The sequence below is a fragment of the Ixodes scapularis genome, unplaced genomic scaffold (genome assembly GCF_016920785.2).
Source record: "Ixodes scapularis isolate PalLabHiFi unplaced genomic scaffold, ASM1692078v2 PGA_scaffold9__187_contigs__length_104089568, whole genome shotgun sequence".
NCBI lineage: Eukaryota > Metazoa > Arthropoda > Arachnida > Ixodida > Ixodidae > Ixodes > Ixodes scapularis.
In genome coordinates this window covers 81675447-81697690 of record NW_024609884.1, presented here as the reverse complement: position 1 = coordinate 81697690, position 22244 = coordinate 81675447, and the positions used below count along the sequence as shown (strand labels likewise).

Sequence of the window (22244 nt, the reverse complement as noted above, 5' to 3'; positions counted from 1 at the left end):
GAGACTTACGTTGGACCAAAGTTGTATCAATTCGGAATGCTCATCAAATTTATCCCATTAACCATCTTGAGTCAGTTCAAAATCGCACGGCCAGGTTGATTCTTAATGATCATTACCGAAGAACTAGTGTCTCTGCACTGAAACTCCAACTGTATAAGTCATGCCATAAGATATCATGCTTAACCCTGTTTCATAAAATTTTCTATTATAATCCAATGCTTCATAACTCACTGCTACTTCCTCCTAGAAGAGCATCGGCACAACTAAACCACCCCACGTCACAAATCTCGGATCACAAACTACTTCAAACAATCAGAGAGGGAGAGAGAATAAACTTTTATTCTGAGCATTTCAGCACGATGGTCTCTGCCGGATGGAAGGGCTTCCCTCTTCACGAGATCCTATATGCTTCCTTGTCTGCCTGGCCCCTATTGACCAATTGAAGCTGATTCTCCAGGGCGGGGCTGGACAGCAAGTTCTCCCATCGCTCTACAGGGGGAAGGGTGGGGGTAGTGGGTGGTCTTGATTGAATCTACACTCGCCTATTTTGTGACGGAGGGTTCCTATCTCGTGGCACACTGGGCAGTTCCCACTGTATTGAGTGGGGAACATATGCGACTGAGTAAAAGGGGGTGGGGGAAGGACCCCGACTGAATTTGCCTATACGCTACCTGTTCCTCCAGCGTTAGCTTAGGATGCGGGGCTGGCAGTCTTCGCCTATCCTTGCAGTAGAGTGCGACTAGTATTTCCTTTTAGGTCACCATGGGTTGGTCCTGTACCTCTTCCATGGCTGTGGCCCGGTAAGTCAGCGCGCAGGACTGCTGGTGAGCAAGTTTGTTGCCCTCTACCACGGAGTGGGCAGGTACCCATTCAAATTCTATGGGCTCCTTTGGGGGTCTTTTGTTTTTGAGCACCTGCAGCGCTTTTCAGGACACCAAGCCCGACTGGAAGCTCTGGTATGCTTGGTGCGAGTCGGTGATTACCCTGGTTCTGCCCGGCAATAGGTGACCCCGTCTTGTTCCACAATGCTTCGATTACTCTTTTAGCTAGTGTATTTATGTACCAGTTTTATTTCACACACACTTGTTCTCACTGTTTATATTACTCACCAGCACTGTAGGTGCCAGCCACCTGTCTGTTCATATGTTGATCTTTTGTATTTTTTATGTACTTCCCCCCCCCCCCCCCCCCGCTCCTTATGTAATGCCCCTGTTGGGACCTTTGAAGTTACAATAATAATAATAAAAAAAAAAAAACTGCCAGCAACATTGGAAGAATTTAGGAGCGGGGGCGGGGCCAACAAGTTTGAATTCCTGTGCCGACTCAACTTCACACGTAACTTGAGCACATTATATCACATTCCTACCCGATCTGATTGCCTGATTGGCATTCCTAATCAGTTTTGTTTTCATATGTTCAGTGACAATGCAAGCCAGTTTTAAATACTCTACTGTTATAATATTACTTTTCCGTACTTCTCACTGCAACATTTTCATGGCGAGCATACTGTTCTCCAGATTATGAGAGCCGCGCACAAGTAGCGAGCCTCAGTTTGGGCATCTAGGACGTAGTACGTAGCAGTTGTGCGTCTCGTACGCACTGCAAAATCTGCGTAAAACGATCCAAACTTCTTTCAGCAAGCGCTGTGACCCAAGGGGGTATCGGAGGTCGAGTGTGTTAGCGCACCGCAGCTCGTACAGCGAAAGGTCCCGCTGCCAGGGATCCCCACCCCCACCGCGTTTCGATCTGTTGTGAGGCACATACCCCAGGCTAGCAGTCGTACTGTAGTGGCTAAATTTTCTCATATACAGCCTGAAACGGTGTCGCCAGAACCTAGACAGGCCGATCGCACGCTATTTAAAATAGTGAGCGTCTTATTTTCTTCCGATGTGCCCAAAATGACGACAGTGCATGCGATTGAGACCAGCGGACAGGTGGGCTACCACTCTTGCCTTCGAATCGTTCGGGAGTCGGGCACCTGCATTTGCACCACGATCGAAGAAACAGAAAGAAGCGATGTCGAATCACATTCACACAGAATCACTCCAAGCTTCCTTGCTTGTGCCGTCAGCCGTATCAACGCTAATCAAAATTAACAACGCCTGCCGCGCGCGTTCCGCTGCTCATACAAACAACAACAAACAATCAGGGTATTTTGCTGCAGAAAGTTACTTCCGCCAGTTTTAGCGAAATGCGGAGCTCAACTGGCTCAACCCCTGCTGAACCGACGTTATTCAAGGTATTGAATTTGGCGTAAGGGTAGTGTGTTTGGGGTATCCGAAAAAGACTACGGTATTGACTATGGCGTACGCCGAAATGACTACGGTATTGATTTTGGCGTACGCCATAACCACTACCGTAGTCGAAGCAGAGGGGTAGTGAGATCAGCGTCCTACAGTGGCGCCCCCTATAGGTCGCTGGAGTCGCGGGGCGCGCTAGAGTATGCCAACCGGATGTGCTCCCAAGAAACTTCCGGTTTCTTCAGTTTCGTGCGCGTATTCGGAGTGCGGACGATGTTTTCGGCGTGTAAGTCATCTCCCTTGAACCGTGCACGACGTGGGCCTTGCTGCGTTGTACCAGGGTGCAGTCTGAGATCTGGAACGAACCTTCTTTCGCAAGTGCGAACATTTAGGTTCTCCACAGAAACCGAGAGAAGGAAAGCCTGGATCGCTGCGGTACGACGGGACAATTGGCTGCCTATTAAGAGCTCACAGATTTGTTCTGCCCACTTCGTTCAAGGCAAGTATTTAATTTAGATTTTATCATCCCCTGCCACGGGTTCGGTGTCTTGAACGTTAGCGTTGCGAAACATTTCGCACGCAAACAAGCGTCCCGTAACATCGCCCGAGATGCTCGGGAGTGCAATCGTGAGTCAGCCGGCTTAGCCGCGTTTAATGGACCCTGACTAATTTCGAAGGCTAAAGGGGTGTCCAAACAGGACACTACAAAACGCACGACTCCGACAAATCGTGAAAATTGAAGCGGGCGCGAAGCGGGCGCGTCCGCTTCAATTTTCACGATTTGTCGGAGTCTTGCGTTTTGTAGTGTCCTGTTTGGACACCCCTTAAGACTGCTGCTTGATGGCTCAAGAAGTTACTATCGCGGACTATGCCAGATTATGGGGACGTATTCGTTGTCTTTAGATGGTCGAGGCCGCGTCAGGAGCCATCGGGCACTTATGGTGCGCTGAAAAATCATCCGTTCGTGTATCCGACTCCGTTTCCAGGTGGTTTTCGATAGTAGCTAAAGCTAGGGACGAGTGCATCTCGGATTTCGCCTGTGCGTTCGCTAGAGGATAAGCGCTTAGACCGAAAGCGCTGACAAGCTGGGCGACGCACTTCCCCCTGATGCAGCTGCTGTCCAAAAGAACCTCGATCGGAGCCTAGTTTGAGGTTGTGTTATGTGGCTTCGTGTGCAACATTGCACTGCTCCTGTTTGGGAAAACTAAAGCATACGTAGGAAAGCAGCTAGGCCACCGCATTTTAAATTACACACGTAAAAATTTCCTCACGTGCGTGTGTCCATGACACAAAAAACAGTAAAAAATTGGCATAAAACGCAAGGGTGTGTCACTTTCTACCGTAACTTTTTTTTTTAAGTAACATGAATTTGTGTCATAAATTACTCCTTTGCCCTTGTTCAATGAAGGAAATTCTATCAACATGTTCTCAGCGGTTTCCCCTCCCCACAATTTGTTTATTGTACAACTCTTCTGCAGAGTTAATATACAACTGTTACTGTTTCCACTGCACGCTTGCGTGTATTTTGTAATGTCTGTACATTTATGTCTTTCAGGCAGGCCATCTTCTGATGCAAGTCATCCTGACTATGTCCCTACACTGATCCCTTATCGTGTTCGAGGGAACCTCGTGCAGAAGATCGCATGGTACCAGCGTGCTAAGAACAAGCATGCGCCAAGTGGCCCCCCTGCAGTGGACCCTGGCCCTCCAACAGTCACCATTGAGAGTGTTGGCCACGAGGACAATGTTCAAAAGGCCTGTGACGCAATGACAGAAACAACACTTACTCTACAGGACATCTCAAACCAGATTTTGGAGAACAAATCATTAAAAGAGCGCATCATTTGTATGGAACAGGACTTGGCAGTCGCTAAAAAGAAGATTGCTGAGCTTGAGGAGGAAAAGAAGCCACCCAACCTTCCGGAAGTTACCAAAAGCACAGTCATGCAGTCTGACAAGACTGTGAAATTTTACACGGGGCTAGTGTCTACAGCCATGTTTAATGCCTTGCTGCAGTTTGTGCTGTCCATCTGGAATCCACTACACAGGACATGCCTAGATCCAGAGCAGCAACTGATCCTAGTGCTCATGCGACTGCGACTAGGTCTTCTGACACAAGACCTGGCATGTCGATTTGGCATCTCAGCATGCACTGTAAGTGTAATTTTCCACACGTGGCTCGACGTTTTGGCAGAGAATCTCAAGAAGTTCATCATCTGGCCATCTCGACGGTCGATTCAAACCCATCGTCCTCGAGCATTTCGAAACCCATTATTTGACCATGTCAGGGGAATAATTGACTGCACGGAAGTATTTATCCAGAGACCAGCTGTAATGAAGGCCAGAAGCCAAACTTTTTCCAGCTACAAACACCACAATACCATCAAGCTGCTTGTTGTGGTATCCCCGTCAGGAGCAATCACGTTTGTTTCGAAAGCCTGGGGGGGGGGGGGGGGGGGGGGGGGCAGGGTTTCCGACAAGGAGCTAACCTTACACAGTGGACTACTTGACATGGTTGAAGAGGGAGATGTCTATCTTGTTGACAGAGGGTTCCGCTGTGAAGACATGTTTGCAGCTCGAGGCGCAACCCTTTTGATGCCCCCACTAACAAAGAAGCGCACCCAACTACCTGGAGCTGAAGTCACTGCGTCAAGGAAACTCTCCAGCGTCCGCATCCATGTTGAGAGAGCAATACGAAAGCTGAAAGTTTTTAGATTATTCCAGACTGAGCTGCCGGTAAGTTTCATGAAAAGAGCCGGCGATGAGGGCTACGTGACCATTGACAAGATAGCAGCGGTGTGCGGCGGGCTTGTCAAACTGCAAACTCCTCTCATCAACAGCCGCTAGGAAAGCTCGTGAGAACAGCTGGCAATGAAGGCTATGCAACCATGGACAAGTCAGCAGTTGTGTGTGGTGAACTTGTCAACCTGCAAACTCCTATCATCAACAGCCGCCAGGAAAGCTTGCGAGAACAGCCGGCGTTGAAGGCTATGCAGCCATGGACAAATTAGCGGCTGCGTGTGCTGAGCATGTCAACCTGCCAACTCCTATCAACAGTCACAAGGGCTTGGCTGTGCATCACTAAATGTTTTCATTGCAAAGGAAGCAACACATGGTGAAGGTGAAGTCAGTGTGCCTTATAATAATTTCTTGAGTGCTAGACTGCGTTGATCGGTAAATACAAGCATTTTTATTAAGCTTACTTTTGGTTGCTGGGTGCATAATTTTCTTGACTACTAATTACATGTGACAAATTAAAGTGCAAAGTGAAACACAGACGAGATAAGACACACGTACGACAAGGGCAGGCCTGCGCCTGTCCATGTCGTACGTGTGTCTTATTTTGTACATGCTTTAGTTTGCACTTTAACCTTTTAAATTACATAAACTAGACCAAACAAAGTTTTTTTGCGACAGATAAAACCTGAACTCAAGCTGCCCCCTTGACAGGCTTTGGCTTTTTTTTATAATTTAAGTCCCTTATGATCATAATATTATAAAATATTCACTGGTATGTACGTATGTATTGTACATGCTTGTTCGTCGAATTGTTCAGAACTTTTTGTATGTGTATAGTACATTCGGGGCACTTTTGAGCTGTAAAAATAACTTATAAACATACTTGACTAGTAACATCAAAGCCAGACAGCAAAAAGATATTCTTAAAATTTTTAATTGCATACAGCACAAAAAAGAAAAAAGTCCGAACAAGTTGTGTTGACATTTAGTTGTCGCTGCAGTATGGCCGACAGTTTGGCATGCAGTGCACACCCATGATCTTGGTGTGCGTTTAAGGTTTACACACTTCAGATGGAAATTGTCACAACAAAGTTAACATTCAAGGCTATGCAGCCTAATTAATTGCAGCAACACCAAGAAAAAAAAAAGTCCGAACAAGTTGTGCTGACATTCAGTTGTCGCCAGTACGGCTGACAGTTTGGCATGCAGTGCACACCCATGATTTTGGTGTGCGTTTAAGGTTTACACACTTCAGATGGAAAATGTCGCAACAAAGTGAACATTCAACAACACGGCCCGACCTAGCGCCATGGCAATGGCATGTTGTCCTCGCACATTCCATTTGCTTGAAGATTCGCATGGACTGCAGTTCTGGAAAGATGTGGTTAATAAAAAAGCACTCTGCTTTAAGTTTTGCAGCTGCCCAGAAATTCTCATCAAAGGTTATAACCTCAATATTTATGAGAGGTCCCGTAAAAACAGCAAAGTATGCTCGACGGAGCTTCGTGGCCGCCATTTGTGCTTGTACTTGGGCATAATAAGCATGATCGTGCCTCAGCTGCAGGTTCTCATCGAGATAAGGTAAACGCTTAGACATTTTAGTGAGGGAAGCACCTTTCATTGATGCAGCACACTTGACCTCCAGGACTGCCTTTTCGCAGCATGCGCAAGAGACAATGGCATCGGGAGATGCAGCTAGAAAGGGCAGGCTTCCTACAACAAACAAACCACACTCATTTAGTTGCAGGTCTTTATGTTTCAGGGACTCCTTTGCAATAAATGCTCGTTTAGCTTCTGGTTCCTTTTCGGAGCCCCAACGGAGGTTTGAAACACGAGGTGCCTTTATATACCCCATAACCTCCGCAACAAGGCCATCGGCACCGCTCTGGCATGTAGCCACACGACCCAAGACAGACGCTGTTATTCTGCCCTTCCGTTCTTGCTTCCATCTGAGGGATCTTGATTGCCCGCGAGTGGCTTTCTCAATCTCAGTACAATGTGCAGCTGTTAGCCGAACTTCCTGGGCTGCTTTTAGGTCCATGTTTTGGTAAATACCACCAAGCGGCAACTGTGAGGGCGTCTCCTTGCGCTTGGCCGGTCTCTCTGGTTCTTGGTCAGCTGCTTCAGGAGCGGAGTCAGTTTCCTCGCTGTCCGTGATCGAGCACAGCAGAAGCGTTTTTGGGGCTAATGCCTATAAGAACAAAAACCGGATTAAAGTGTACATTGGTTGGTGACAATGTGTAATGCAAACATCACTGGCCAACCCTCGACCTGGGAGTTGAACCCGAATTTTTAGTGTAGTCATGCACAGTTACCCAGTCAGGATATTTCGGATGGCTAGGCACAAGACACTGGACTTATGAACTGAAAATAATTTATTTCGATTGTCTCACCTTTATTCGGTGCATGAAGCCGCGAACTTGTTCGTCTGTCCATATCGGTACAGGTCCCCGTGGTCTCGGAGCAACTTGAATCACAGCCTGTCCTACCTTACACACTAAACATTATAACACCCATAATCGTGTAAAAAGGGTGTAAGTTAGGAAAAACACCCTTCTTACACTTCATTTACACGATATTTGAATATCGGTGGGTGTAAAAAGGGTGTGCTGATGTTTTTCATCCCTTCCACACCCTTTTTACGACCTCGCTTATTGCGATGGCGTCTGAAATCGTGTAAAAAGGGTGTATGGGCGAATTATACGCCCTGTGTTAACACAGTGTGAAAGGGGCGTTATGGTGATGCCAGTCTAATACACCCATGATTTCATATCCGTTAACGCTTATTGCTTTGCTGAAACTGTTGCTGATGTACGGCGGTATAAACATCAGTATAATTAATCGCTACACGAAGTCGCGTATGGTTAGGAAGTGATGGAGTATAGTTTTTGCGACTCCGATCGAACTCACCGTCCGACACGAGCCGAAAATGACGTGTCGCGTGTGCGTCAGTTTCATCAGTTCAACTTCGATTTAAAAACAAGACATCTCCTCTCGCAAAAGATGAACGAAGACGTGTCAATATACAACCCAAACAGCACGCAGCATTGCGCCGATATAGGATCAAATATGAAAAATTGCGCCGTTACCATTTTGGTCCAGCCAATATCTGTGAAAAAAAGGATGGGTCGCGGCGACGCCATCCTGACATACCGTAGGCGATGCCGTTTTTGGTTGAGCGTCAAGATTCCCGCATGAATGGCCTATGCCGGCGAGGTATGTCTATTTCTTAACCGCCTAAAATCCGACGTTAAAAAAGAAAAGAAAAACAAGACGAAGCGAAACGGAATCTGCTTACTTTTAACCAGAGAAAGACCTCCTGCGCTGAACCACTGAACAAACTATGGGCCGTGGCGCCCTCATTTCGTGTATTACAAACTCACCTGACTGGCCCTCGCACTACTTATAGCACCTTCACTGAGATTTTATTTTTGTGTGTAGTTCTGACGAAACAATTCCGCAAGACAATCGAAAGTGCCGAATTTATGACACCCCGGCTAGAGTACGCGATCCTTAGTTGACACCAAAATATCTAGCCTCCCGACGCTATTTTTTTCGTTTTTTTTTTTCTTTTTTCGTACGGGTGAAATTGCATCTCTTTCATGCGTTCGAATTTGTTTTCTGTTATTTATTCCGTGATTTCGCGGTCGGCATCAGAGCACGCACGCCACTGCGTGAAGCAAGTCCTGACGTGTCCCATTTTGCGACCCTCCTTGGGCAGCCCAGGTGGCTTATACAAAGCCGCAGAGGGAGATTAGCTGCTTTGTCCACCCCTCTTTGACTTCGTCTTCTGATAAGCCTCCACACCTTCTTTTGTGTCTTCGTGTGGGTGTGAGCGAGTGCGAAGGCCGCTTCTAGCAAATCAGAGGGGTGGTGTGTAACACGTGACCGTTCTCCGTAGGACAGGGACGCTTGGACTATAATATGTCACGTGACTCGCTCCGACGCGCTGATGGGCTCACTGGGGCCGAAGTCTTTGCCGTATTCCAAATTACGGTGAGTGTAGGGGCCACGTACGTCCGGTTTCTAAAAAGCTTCCGTCAGGCGTCAGTGTTCTCCTGTTTTTCGTGCGTTGCAGTCGCAGCTGTGGTTTTTCGTCTTGAACGGCCGGAATACGTTCATACTAATTTTTTGGTAATATTTGTGAATTTCGTCGGAGTCCGTGGAATTATTGTGCTGTGTTTGTTGGACGCGTTTCGACAAAGAACTGCTCGTCGGCGCTCGTGAGACTTCCGCTGATTGTGATCGACCGCCTTCATCCTCGACATTGTGTTTGCGTAGTTTGGTGCTGCCCTAGTCGGATTGTGCATCTATCACGACAGAGAGCTGCTCATCGGCGACGGCGAGAGTTCCGTTGAATGTGAGCAACCGCCTTCATCCTGGACGTTGTGTTTGCGAATTTTTCTGTGGTGCCCGAACCGGATTATGCAACTATCACGAATTACATGAGATCGGTGTTTTATTTGTAAGTACTCTGCAAGCATGCTTCTGGTAGTAGTCCTGCTTCCGTCTCAATAGACCATCTTACTGTTTACAAGCATGAACTGCTGCTTACGCCTCAATCAACTCCGGTCGTTCCGTCTCTGCCAGCCTGTCGAGTTTTGCCTACGTCAGCAGAGCTAGAAAGCTTTAAAGTAGGTTTAGGCGAAGGAAAGCCTTATTTAAAGTTTGAGTGCATTTATTTTCAGCCTCTAAGAATTTTGTAGCTTTGTCACAAAAACTTAACACTAGGTCACAAATGCCAGCATTTGAGGTTTGACATTGGTTTCTCGCGAATTCGCGAAAGAAGAAGATGAGGTCCATGCACGTTTTTTCTGGATTCAAAAAATAAAGTGTTCCACATGTTCCAATTTGTTAGCAATCATTTCTCCGTAAATACTTTTTGATGAAGTGCTGTGTTAACATTTAGTATAACTTCTTGTAGCTGAATGAAGTGAGAGTTACTGCGCAGGCGAGCTGGTGAAGGATCATGGTGAAAAAAACCCAAGACTAGGACAAAAAATCGGGACAACACAACACGTCTCAAGACATTTTGAGACAGTATTGTGTTTTCCCAATTTTTTTGTCACTAGTGTCGGGGTTTACCCACCATGCTCTTCTAGCTGCAGTACACGTTTTTGGTAGGGTGTACTGCTGCCATCACACCCTAATAAATAGGTGTAGAGCAGAATCACTCCTTTCTGTGTAGGGTGTAAGGGATTACACCGGTTTTTGAGGGAGTGAGCAATAACACCATTTTTCTAGGGCGTTTTTGTACACCAATAAGGGGGTGAGTTGTGACCCATGCCATTTACACCAATAAGGGCGTGAAAATGTTTAGTGTGTAGGCTTGAAGAATATGATGTCGCTAAGTGGTGCTGCCTGCATGCAATTTTGCAGTTAGTTCTTGCAGTTCTGAAAAAAAGACTGACGTGACCGAGCAAAAGTGAAGACTTGAAATCATGAAAGGCTTACTACACTTTTTCTTGAAACCTCAATCCACCTGCATGCCGCATCAGTCGGTGATGGGTTGTTTAGCCCATACTTCACAGTTGCTTCAACGCTGAAGAGTAGAGCAGCAACGTGAGTACAGCATTCCCCCAGGCTGAAATCCACAATAGCATAAATATGATGTATTAAGTACCCAGAAAATGCAAGGAAAGCATGAAGCTCCATGTGTTGACGAATGTGACAAGCATAACACCATAAAAGCACCCATTAGATTAAAGAAAATTTCGTGCAACTTCGAAGAACTGCACAGCACCAAGTTTCATGACATGGCGGCAATTTGTAATTACATGCACTTATACTTTGATTATGCATAGCGACTCAAAACGATTACCACTATGTAGATACGTGCAGCCTGTTCGCCAATAATACATCAAAATAAAATACCTTACACACTAAACATTTTCACGCCCTTATTGGTGTAAATGGCATGGGTCACAACTCACCCCCTTATTGGTGTACAAAAACGCCCTAGAAAAATGGTGTTATTGCTCACTCCCTCAAAAACCGGTGTAATCCCTTACACCCTACACAGAAAGGAGTGATTCTGCTCTACACCTATTTATTAGGGTGTGATGGCAGCAGTACACCCTACCAAAAACGTGTACTGCAGCTAGAAGAGCATGGTGGGTAAACCCCGACACTAGTGACAAAAAAATTGGGAAAACACAATACTGTCTCAAAATGTCTTGAGACGTGTTGTGTTGTCCCGATTTTTTGTCCTAGTCTTGGGTTTTTTTCACCATGATCCTTCACCAGCTCGCCTGCGCAGTAACTCTCACTTCATTCAGCTACAAGAAGTTATACTAAATGTTAACACAGCACTTCATCAAAAAGTATTTACGGAGAAATGATTGCTAACAAATTGGAACATGTGGAACACTTTATTTTTTGAATCCAGAAAAAACGTGCATGGACCTCATCTTCTTCTTTCGCGAATTCGCGAGAAACCAATGTCAAACCTCAAATGCTGGCATTTGTGACCTAGTGTTAAGTTTTTGTGACAAAGCTACAAAATTCTTAGAGGCTGAAAATAAATGCACTCAAACTTTAAATAAGGCTTTCCTTCGCCTAAACCTACTTTAAAGCTTTCTAGCTCTGCTGACGTAGGCAAAACTCGACAGGCTGGCAGAGACGGAACGACCGGAGTTGATTGAGGCGTAAGCAGCAGTTCATGCTTGTAAACAGTAAGATGGTCTATTGAGACGGAAGCAGGACTACTACCAGAAGCATGCTTGCAGAGTACTTACAAATAAAACACCGATCTCATGTAATTCGTGATAGTTGCATAATCCGGTTCGGGCACCACAGAAAAATTCGCAAACACAACGTCCAGGATGAAGGCGGTTGCTCACATTCAACGGAACTCTCGCCGTCGCCGATGAGCAGCTCTCTGTCGTGATAGATGCACAATCCGACTAGGGCAGCACCAAACTACGCAAACACAATGTCGAGGATGAAGGCGGTCGATCACAATCAGCGGAAGTCTCACGAGCGCCGACGAGCAGTTCTTTGTCGAAACGCGTCCAACAAACACAGCACAATAATTCCACGGACTCCGACGAAATTCACAAATATTACCAAAAAATTAGTATGAACGTATTCCGGCCGTTCAAGACGAAAAACCACAGCTGCGACTGCAACGCACGAAAAACAGGAGAACACTGACGCCTGACGGAAGCTTTTTAGAAACCGGACGTACGTGGCCCCTACACTCACCGTAATTTGGAATACGGCAAAGACTTCGGCCCCAGTGAGCCCATCAGCGCGTCGGAGCGAGTCACGTGACATATTATAGTCCAAGCGTCCCTGTCCTACGGAGAACGGTCACGTGTTACACACCACCCCTCTGATTTGCTAGAAGCGGCCTTCGCACTCGCTCACACCCACACGAAGACACAAAAGAAGGTGTGGAGGCTTATCAGAAGACGAAGTCAAAGAGGGGTGGACAAAGCAGCTAATCTCCCTCTGCGGCTTTGTATAAGCCACCTGGGCTGCCCAAGGAGGGTCGCAAAATGGGACACGTCAGGACTTGCTTCACGCAGTGGCGTGCGTGCTCTGATGCCGACCGCGAAATCACGGAATAAATAACAGAAAACAAATTCGAACGCATGAAAGAGATGCAATTTCACCCGTACGAAAAAAGAAAAAAAAAAACGAAAAAAATAGCGTCGGGAGGCTAGATATTTTGGTGTCAACTAAGGATCGCGTACTCTAGCCGGGGTGTCATAAATTCGGCACTTTCGATTGTCTTGCGGAATTGTTTCGTCAGAACTACACACAAAAATAAAATCTCAGTGAAGGTGCTATAAGTAGTGCGAGGGCCAGTCAGGTGAGTTTGTAATACACGAAATGAGGGCGCCACGGCCCATAGTTTGTTCAGTGGTTCAGCGCAGGAGGTCTTTCTCTGGTTAAAAGTAAGCAGATTCCGTTTCGCTTCGTCTTGTTTTTCTTTTCTTTTTTAACGTCGGATTTTAGGCGGTTAAGAAATAGACATACCTCGCCGGCATAGGCCATTCATGCGGGAATCTTGACGCTCAACCAAAAACGGCACGGCATCGCCTACGGTATGTCAGGATGGCGTCGCCGCGACCCATCCTTTTTTTCACAGATATTGGCTGGACCAAAATGGTAACGGCGCAATTTTTCATATTTGATCCTATATCGGCGCAATGCTGCGTGCTGTTTGGGTTGTATATTGACACGTCTTCGTTCATCTTTTGCGAGAGGAGATGTCTTGTTTTTAAATCGAAGTTGAACTGATGAAACTGACGCACACGCGACACGTCATTTTCGGCTCGTGTCGGACGGTGAGTTCGATCGGAGTCGCAAAAACTATACTCCATCACTTCCTAACCATACGCGACTTCGTGTAGCGATTAATTATACTGATGTTTATACCGCCGTACATCAGCAACAGTTTCAGCAAAGCAATAAGCGTTAACGGATATGAAATCATGGGTGTATTAGACTGGCATCACCATAACGCCCCTTTCACACTGTGTTAACACAGGGCGTATAATTCGCCCATACACCCTTTTTACACGATTTCAGACGCCATCGCAATAAGCGAGGTCGTAAAAAGGGTGTGGAAGGGATGAAAAACATCAGCACACCCTTTTTACACCCACCGATATTCAAATATCGTGTAAATGAAGTGTAAGAAGGGTGTTTTTCCTAACTTACACCCTTTTTACACGATTATGGGTGTTATAATGTTTAGTGTGTAGTCAAGCAGTGTTTTTGTGGGTAAACAGTGCCCCCGTCTTTCTTTTTTTTCACGCAATTCTAAAGGGAAATCGGAAACCCAGACTCTTGTAGATATCTTAAGAGTCGCGTGAGATCGAACAATGGAGTAGGAAATCGTGAGTTTTAGTAGATCGTGTCTACAGGGAACGATATTGCTAGCGGGAGATAGCGCTCCCACTTCGAATCACGTTTGAAGCGCACGCCCGGAGCGGTGGCGGGCCTCCGAAAACGATCTGCCAAAATTTCCAATCACTCAAATAGACTCTTGTGAATGAAGTACTCACCCGGCCATGCACGTGCAATGGGCACTAGTAACAGTTCCATCGTCCTGGACAACGCACCACGGTTGGTATGCTTTCGTTAGCGTTTGACTGGCCTCGACAGTTGCCGCAATGACGACGATGCCTTCCCCACGCTTGCCTGCCTTGAACGACACAAGCCGTTTCACTTTTCCACTCACAAAGGCGTTGTATGCTTCGCCCATCTTGTGGCTTTTGAACTGTTCCTTGGTATAAAAGCACACTCCTTCCACGAGATACATGAGGATATCTGCTGCCGTGACTGGGGGGAAATTCCTGGAGTCCGAAGAAAAGCTAAACCGTACCAGACCACCGTCCAGCGGGTCGGGCAGCTCTTGGCCTCTGAACGACAACTTCTCTCGATACCGATTCTGTGCCTCGATGTCGAGCCCTTTAAAATAGTCACTTGACATTTCCGTAGGCGAAAGGGTAAACACTCTGCACACTAAAATTATCACGCCGGTCGAAACATCAGCAACCCAGCTCGTACGCACCATTGGGAAACCACGCAGGAAAAAACCGGAAATTCTTCGACCGGAAGTCGCGGGGGGGTATCCAATCAGCGTCAAGCGCCGCTTGTTTGCAAACACCAACAGCGTCTATACGGTTACGAACACTGACTACATGAACCGAGCGGGTAACTTTATCTCCCCTTCGCCTTCGGGAGGTTGATACCATCCTTTTGTAGTATACCGATGCCGACAGTGCACACTCACGAATAAAGAGCAAAGAAATTGCCGGTTATAAAATGGCGGGGTAGCAGTCCCAAAACTTGCAGCTCGAGCTGGGAGAAGATCGAACGCGCGTTCGAAATTAAAAAGTAGACAAAAGCGTGGGACACAAAATGGTCTGATATCGCCAGCCTAAGACAGAAGCATACACATTGGGACACCCTAGCCCGAACGATATACCGTTATAAGTGTTTTGTGCGAAAGACAGCCATGCGGCTCACGGCAGAGTCAACGACGGGCGACGCTTTGTCCTAGCTGAACGAGCAGATCCATGCAGGAAGCAACCGCGGACTGCTGCAATCAAGCTGAAAACTCTCACTCTACGGGCAAAGCTCGTGCATTTCACAGCCAGAGTGAAAATATTGATGGCTCGTTATTCCCACCCACAATGTACTCAAAAGAAAGCGTCAATGTAACAGGATTACTCACCCGAAGGAAGTCAAACAACCATTATGACGCTTGCGACTCTCCGGCCACGACCGTTTCCAGCTCCGTCAATTGGCGCCAAACCTTAGCACCGTCTGAACTCTTAGTCGTGGATTAGTGCGCCGGCGCCTTTCCTCTTGACCGAACTACATTGGTCCAGTTAAGAGGGACCAGTCCCCTCTTAATATATATGAAGCATGCATTTTTCTGTCGGTCTTCCCTACTCAGAGGGACAAAGGAAACGGATCCCTTGGTCTCTCTTAATATGTTGGTGTCCCTCTGGATGTTGCTGATTTATTTTTCCATTTCCCTCTTAAAAAGAACTTTCCCCCTGAAAGTATCGTTGTCCCCTCTAAAATCAGAGGGACAGTGTTTTTTATGAGACCGGTTTTAGAGTGTAGTGACGTCACGTCGTGGCAATACGGCTGATGATTAGTGTTGCCATCCCTCTAGCAGATAGTTTCGGTTTTGCAGAACGGCCGAAATCAATCTTTGAGCCGTGATATTGATTAAATTACACACAATATAAAAAAAAAGAAAGAAAGTATATCTTGTAATTAAGGGACACTGCTTTATCTAAAAACAATTGTAATCCCGAATTAAAAAAAAAAAAAAAAAAATGTTGGCCGGAGTATGTTGCGTTTTGTCATGTTCTTGCTTCGTTTTTGTCTGCGTTTTGTTTGGCGTATTACACCATGCGGGGTTACCCTTCAAGCGTTTCCGGAGCTCGGTCAGCAAGGCATCAGCCCGCGAAGAGGAACAAAGTGCACTGCCAACACCTCCGCCAACCGTCAGATCATCCGGAAGCGAGTCAAGCGAAATCCGAGGGTCTCCATATGAAAAATATGTTCGTGAGTCCGGAATCAAACGTGAATCGGTGCGACAAATGGCTAAAAAGGAGTTGAAACTTGAGTCATACAATCCTCAAAAAGTTAAACTACTCAGGGACGAAAGTAAGCGAGTCCGGCTTCAAGGATGCCGCCAACTTGAACGCCGGTCCGCAGGTACAAGCGGGGCATGTACCAGGGTGTCAAAATCAACAAGGAGGACTTCTATCAACATCTCTAAGACCGTGGTACTTCCGTGGGCCCGACAGCATTTGTGCGACGCCGAATGGACCTTCTAACAAGGCGCCGACTCACAGGGCGAAAGCAACTCAGGCGTGGTGTAGGCTCGATTTTCCGGGTTTCAGCGCTTCGCAGGAATCGCCGCCGTATTTACTGGATCTCAACTCGATGGATTACAGTGTGTGGGCAGTTTTGGAGGCCAGGGCTTGTGCTAAGAGCCACACAAGTTTTGAGTCGCTGAAGCAATCGCCGCGCCGGGAGTGAGACCGAATCAGGGCGGAGGAGCTGCGGCCCATCGCCTGGGGCTCTGCTTCAACGCTGAGGACGGTCATTTGAAAACCTGGTGAGAATGTGGTTATTAAAATACCATATTATTGTTGTCCATTGTTTTTTTTTAACTTCTTAGTTAGAATAAAAATATAAAAACATGTTTGTCCGGTTTCTCTTTTTTTCTGGTCACATCTGTAGATAGGCTTGCACTGCAGCATCAGCACATACTCGACAAGTTCCCAAAACATGTTGGTGCTTGGCCGTCCAGTAAATAAACTCAACTTTTTCATTGCTTTTGAGGTTTATTCTAGAAAGGGGTGTTGTTGTTCAAAGACTGCGGCTGTCCGTTGAACCTGGATCGCACCGATTAGCCCACCGCGTGGACTGCGGGAAACTAGACGTGTGCAGTGCATTCGTTTAGAGCGATGACTCGCCAAACCAGGGTTGAATCCAATCGAAAGTTCAAGCCGACTCAGACTCATTAGCGCATTCCTTATCGATGAACAGCATCCACGACGGGAAATCTAATAAAAGAACGAAAACCAGGAAGCAGCCGCAGCAATTGTGTGTCTACTCCTCGAAGATAACAGCAAGGACCGCTACAAGGAAGGAAGTCAAGGTCTTCGCAACCCACGGGCAGCTCACATACTGGACGGGAGCGAGATGACTCTACTTCCCTTCAGCCTATATACATTTCTAGCCGTTTCCACTGGGTTGCATTTTCATCTGATACCGAGGCGCCCGTGAGAGACCAACTGTCTCCAGCTATCCTCTCCTCACCAGCGCGGCAGCCAGTTAGGACATGTACGTGCTGGCACTGGTCGTCTGGATCCTCGTAGTCGGCGTTAGTGGTGAGTGCTTTTTATTATTTATCCGTTAATTATTTATTGTTAAACCGCGAACGTTTCCACGTTCACGGATTGGGTCTACCCATCTGCGTTCAGATGTTATACTTCATTTCACGTTACGATGAGCCGCAGCCGACGCTACCGCAACCAGTCATTCGGGAGAGGGGAAGGGGAAGGGGAGGGGGAGGGGGGGGGGGGCAACGGTGGTGGGAGTGGGGTGGGAGGGCTAAATTTATCGTGATTCTCTCTTTCCTTCTCTATACTGTTTACATGAAATTGTTTAAATGCGCGAGAAACTATCCCCACACCGAAAGATCGCGTGAAACACGCAGTATTAGCTGCGAGATCTTCCGCTGGCGCCCTCCTAGGCTCCAGCTTTGCTTTCTTGATGTAAGGAAGGCGTCATCCGACTCTTACCATACAACTGTTGTGCACGCCCGCAGCTGCCATGATTGCACCCCTAGCTATGAAAACACTACAGTGCTTGGCTCACACAAGGACACGTATGGGGGAGAAATAATTGAAGTGTTTAAGATCATGACTGCCACAGACAAGGTTTCAGAGCCCTCGTTGTTGTTATCGACACCAGGGCTGGAATTCTTAGCGCCAGAGTTATCATAGAAAACGTCTTTTCGAATTTTTTTCTTCTCCCTTTTCAGAAAGGTAAATTCAGTTATCTTTATTTTTATCTTTTTCTAGTGTCTTTTTCAAGTATTTTTTTCTTCTCTTAATTTTCTTTGTGGCCAAAGTGGTATATAAATCATATAAATGCCGTTGCTCGTTGAAAGAACTGTGAGTGTCTGTCCCTCGTCAATTTTCAGCGTTCTTATTCTCTCTGCGTAAAGTATAGTCTATCCAACGCGCTCTGCTACATGCACCTAAGGTAAATATGAACCAAAATAATAGAGATATGAAGCTGGTTAAAAGCGGTGGCAGTATATTTATATATCTGCGCCAGCGACCCGACTTACGTCGTCTGCTGTAGTAGGAGAAAGAAGACGCCAATAAGAACCGTCGTGTTTTTTATGTTCTCTAAGGAAAATATACCGGCCACCACCCGGGGAACCTCTGAGGCTCCGGCCAGTACTAGTGAAATGATGACTAATGAATACCGGACCGTGCTACCTATTCTCCCCATAGGTAACTTGAGCATGAACTCCGTATGTCGACGCCCAAGATATCATTTGGATAGGCCAATTTCAGATGAGCCATGTTTGGATGGTGACGTGCGCAAACGCCTTAATTAAAACCAAGCTTGTAAACAAAATGGAGCTTACCGTAAAGGGACGCAGATGTCTCATAATTGATTCCGACACCAAAGATGTGAAACTGAAACTTCTCTGGTTACCCGTACACATGGAAAACCAGAGAATCGAAGGGGCACTGGGGCCTTTTGGCACGATCCGTTTGATTGTACGAGAGAAGCGAAAGTGCGCTGGTATGAAGCAAATGGAAACGCTGAACAAAACGGTGACGCTAACACTTACAGAAGGAATGGATGCAACGAATATCCCGCATCAGCTCACGATCTTTGGCTGTTGAAGCCTGGTGCTCGTTCCTGGTCGACCACCGCTGTGCCTTCAATGTAACAAAATTGGCCACGTCCGTTGAGAGGGCAGAACCACGAGATGCGGCGAGTACCGACGCTACGAACATGCCACGAGTGAGTGCGTCACGATCTACGCAGACAAGCTAAGGCAGTCCAGAAACCAAACAGACAATGTTGTCGACCATCTTATGGACATCAGTGAAGTCGTTGATGCCACAGGTGATGTCGCCTTTTCCCCCATCAAGACACAAAAGACCGAAACGGAAACGTCAACACAGCGACCAAAAGAACTGAGTTCTAATTCGGAGTCTCTCAGCACTCTGCCAGAACTGTCAACACCAGCTGAGTCGGACACAGGAAACGAAGAGAAATTGGTCGGATAGCGAGTACCCATCCCTTGACGCACCACCTGAGTTACCATGCCAGCAAGCAATACCTCGACGCGAACGCGCCACCACGTCCGGTGGAACATCAGTGAAACGACCAGCTCCTACGACGACAAATAATGCCCAGCCCTCCGCCTCAGGTATTATTGCCGAGAGCAAGAGCGACGAGGGAGGCGAGGTCAAACGCCAGCCATCTGCGGTGCGAGAGCTCCTCTACAGCAAGGCGTCGCAGTCCAAAGCTCTAGACGTGAAGAACGATGAAGATGCCCTCCCACCCTAACTAACACCTTCCTGACAACTCGACCCCTCAGCTTCGCTACCATCAACTTCAGAGGACTGTGTTCACGTGCACGACAATCCTAATTCTACAAGCTCTTTTTAAAGGAACATGACTTTGTTGCTATTCAAGAGACAAAGATATCGCCTGACGAGAATACTGCTCGTGCACTCGACCCCTTCCTTTAAAATTAGGAAGTATGGGTTAGCCATGCTAGTGGCTTGTCGGGATGTGTTTTCTTCCCTTTTTTTTTGTTTTTGAAGAATAACTTGGGGTATTCATCACTTTCTCACACTGTCGGTCATAATTGGGAAGGTTCATATCTTGCGGTATTCTTTTATACGGTACCTACACTCTAAAAAAAGCCCGTGCGTCTGCTTTCCCGCACAACACTCGGAGAGCCAATCACCGCAACTTACGGAGACAGCTCAGCGAATGACGATGCCGAAAGATATGTTTAGACCAAAAAACGCAGTCTGAGTTGTGACATTATGCAATGCAAGCGTGACGTTTTACATTGCTTAATGTCACAACTCAGACTGCGTTTTTTTGGTCTAAACATATGTTTCGGCAGCGTCATTGGCTGAGCTGCCTCCGTAAGTTGCGGTGATTGGCTCTCCGAGTGTTGTGCGTGAAAGTAGACGCACAAACTTTTTTTTTTTAGAATGTAAACTCTTAGAAATGTCTGCGCGTCTACTTAAACGCAAAAAAGTCCAAGAGCCAATCTTTGTGATCTACGAAATCAGCTCGGCGAATGATGAGGCATAATATCCGTTTAGACCTAAAAATGAGGTCTGCGCTGCAGCATTACGCAATGCAAAGCGTCATGCTTGCATTGCGTAATGCAACAGCGCAGACCTAATTTTGAGGTCAAAGCAAAGGTTCCGCCTCATCATTCGCTGAGCTGATTTCGCAGATTGCAGAGATTGGCTCTTCGAGCGTTACGCGGGTAAGTAGACGCTCAGGCAGTCCTCTTAAAAAGCCCGTGCGTCTACTTTTCCGCACAACACTGGGAGAGCCAATCAGCACAACTTGAGGAGGCAGCTCAGTGAATGGCGATGCCGAAACCTATGTTTAGACCAAAAAACACACTCTGATGTGACATTAAAGGGATACTGAACCGAAATTTCGAACTCACAAAGCGCGTCTACTTAAACGCAAAAAAGCCCAAGAGCCAATCTTTGTGATCTACGAAATCAGCTCGGCGAATGATGAGGCATAACATCCGTTTAGATCTAAAAATGAGGTCTGCGCTGCAGCATTACGCAATGCAAAGCGTCATGCTTGCATTGCGTAATGCAACAGCGCAGACCTAATTTTGAGGTCTAAGCAAAGGTTCCGCCTCATCATTCGCTGAGCTGATTTCGCAGATTGCAGAGATTGGCTCTTCGAGCGTTACGCGGGTAAGTAGACGCTCAGGCAGTTCTCTTGAAAAGCCCGTGCGTCTACTTTTCCGCACAACACTGGGAGAGCCAATCAGCACAACTTGAGGAGGCAGCTGAGTGAATGGCGATGCCGAAACCTATGTTTAGACCAAAAAACACACTCTGATGTGACATTAAGCAATGCAAGCACGAAGCTTTGCATTGCTTAATGTCACAACTCGGACTGTATTTTTGGTCTAACATATATTTCGGCATCGTCATTCGCTGAGCTGCCTCCGCAAGTTGCGCTGATTGGCTCTCCGAGTGTTGCGCGGAAAAGAAGACGCACGTTTTTTTTTGTTTCTTTTTTTTAAGTGACTGGCGATTAATTTGCATATATGCCTATAATGACATTAGACAGCGCGGTTCTTTTTTGAAAGCCTGATCTCATTTCTCAGCATCGACAAAGAAATTGTTTTATTTGGAGATTTCAACCCAACCGTGTCTGTAGCATAAAACACAGGTCAGTGCCTTCTGCAAGACCCGATAGCAGTTTCGACATACTAAACACATTTGCATTCGACTATCCCTTTTTTGACCTTGGAGCTTCCCAAAATATTACTTTCCGATTCACCCACCTTCATGCTTCAACTAAGGCGAGACTCGATCGCATTTACGTCTCAAGCTGGCTCTTTTCACATATAACTGCTTTCTCTTTCTGACCACGGCATTGTAAAGATCCGTTTCGGAACAGACGCACCGAAAGGCTCGACCAAAATGGGCTTCATGGAAACTAAACACAAGAATTCTAGACAACCAAGACTTTCAAAGGCGTATCCGCGAATGTTTTAATCACGTGTCCAGGAATCAGAAATTTGGCATATTTGCTCAGTGGGACTCTTTCAAGCAGGATGCTAAGAACGAAGCAATCGAATGCGCATGCATTGCGTTCTTTCATACAAAGAAGGAAGAAACTACACTTTTGACAAACCTATATATGCTTCACAAGTTGGAGTGTGAAACACCTGGTATGTTCTAGAATACATTATTCACGTAAAATGTCAGCTACAGCAATACGGGCACATTCGTTTATACGGTGCACTAGTACGGTCCCGGTGTAGACGTTTCCTGTCCTCAGAGACACCCTCGCATCGTGCTCTCGATGATGAGAGACGTAAGGCCTCTCAAAGACAATTAGAGTGTTGGAATGTAATGGGACACTCTCAGACAATGAAGAAGACATCATGAACGCATTTGAGTTGCATTAGAAAAGGCGCTTTGAAAAAACGCAACATTTAGAAATCCACTCGGC

The 22244-nt window shown here is 46.6% G+C and overlaps 2 protein-coding genes across 2 annotated transcripts; one reads left to right on the top strand and one right to left on the bottom strand.

The window, feature by feature from the left end:
- Positions 1-4029: 4029 nt before the first annotated feature.
- On the top strand, positions 4030-5325 carry LOC120845214. The gene is made up of 3 exons (XM_040217033.1): positions 4030-4663; positions 4787-4976; positions 5191-5325. The coding sequence occupies exons 1-3, from the start codon at positions 4089-4091 to the stop codon at positions 5323-5325; spliced, it is 900 nt and encodes a 299-aa protein (XP_040072967.1). The 5' UTR covers positions 4030-4088.
- Positions 5326-6150: 825 nt separating this feature from the next.
- Positions 6151-14554, bottom strand: LOC8035437. The gene is made up of 5 exons (XM_040217031.3): positions 14000-14554; positions 10434-10563; positions 10309-10340; positions 7373-7475; positions 6151-7170 (listed from the first exon to the last, which is right to left on the bottom strand). The coding sequence occupies exons 1-5, from the start codon at positions 14509-14511 to the stop codon at positions 6151-6153; spliced, it is 1797 nt and encodes a 598-aa protein (XP_040072965.2). The 5' UTR covers positions 14512-14554.
- Positions 14555-22244: the final 7690 nt, after the last annotated feature.

Coding starts and splice junctions, on each gene's coding strand:
- LOC120845214 (XM_040217033.1), top strand. CDS start 4,089: ATGGAACAGGACTTGGCAGTCGCTAAAAAGAAGATTGCTGAGCTTGAG. Junction 4,664..4,786: donor TCCCCGTCAGGAGCAATCAC/GTTTGTTTCGAA, acceptor TCTTGTTGACAG/AGGGTTCCGCTGTGAAGACA. Junction 4,977..5,190: donor TATTCCAGACTGAGCTGCCG/GTAAGTTTCATG, acceptor TATCATCAACAG/CCGCCAGGAAAGCTTGCGAG.
- LOC8035437 (XM_040217031.3), bottom strand. CDS start 14,511: ATGGTGCGTACGAGCTGGGTTGCTGATGTTTCGACCGGCGTGATAATT. Junction 10,564..13,999: donor CATTGCACGTGCATGGCCGG/GTGAGTACTTCA, acceptor TGTGGATTTCAG/CCTGGGGGAATGCTGTACTC. Junction 10,341..10,433: donor AGGTTTCAAGAAAAAGTGTA/GTAAGCCTTTCA, acceptor AATTGCATGCAG/GCAGCACCACTTAGCGACAT.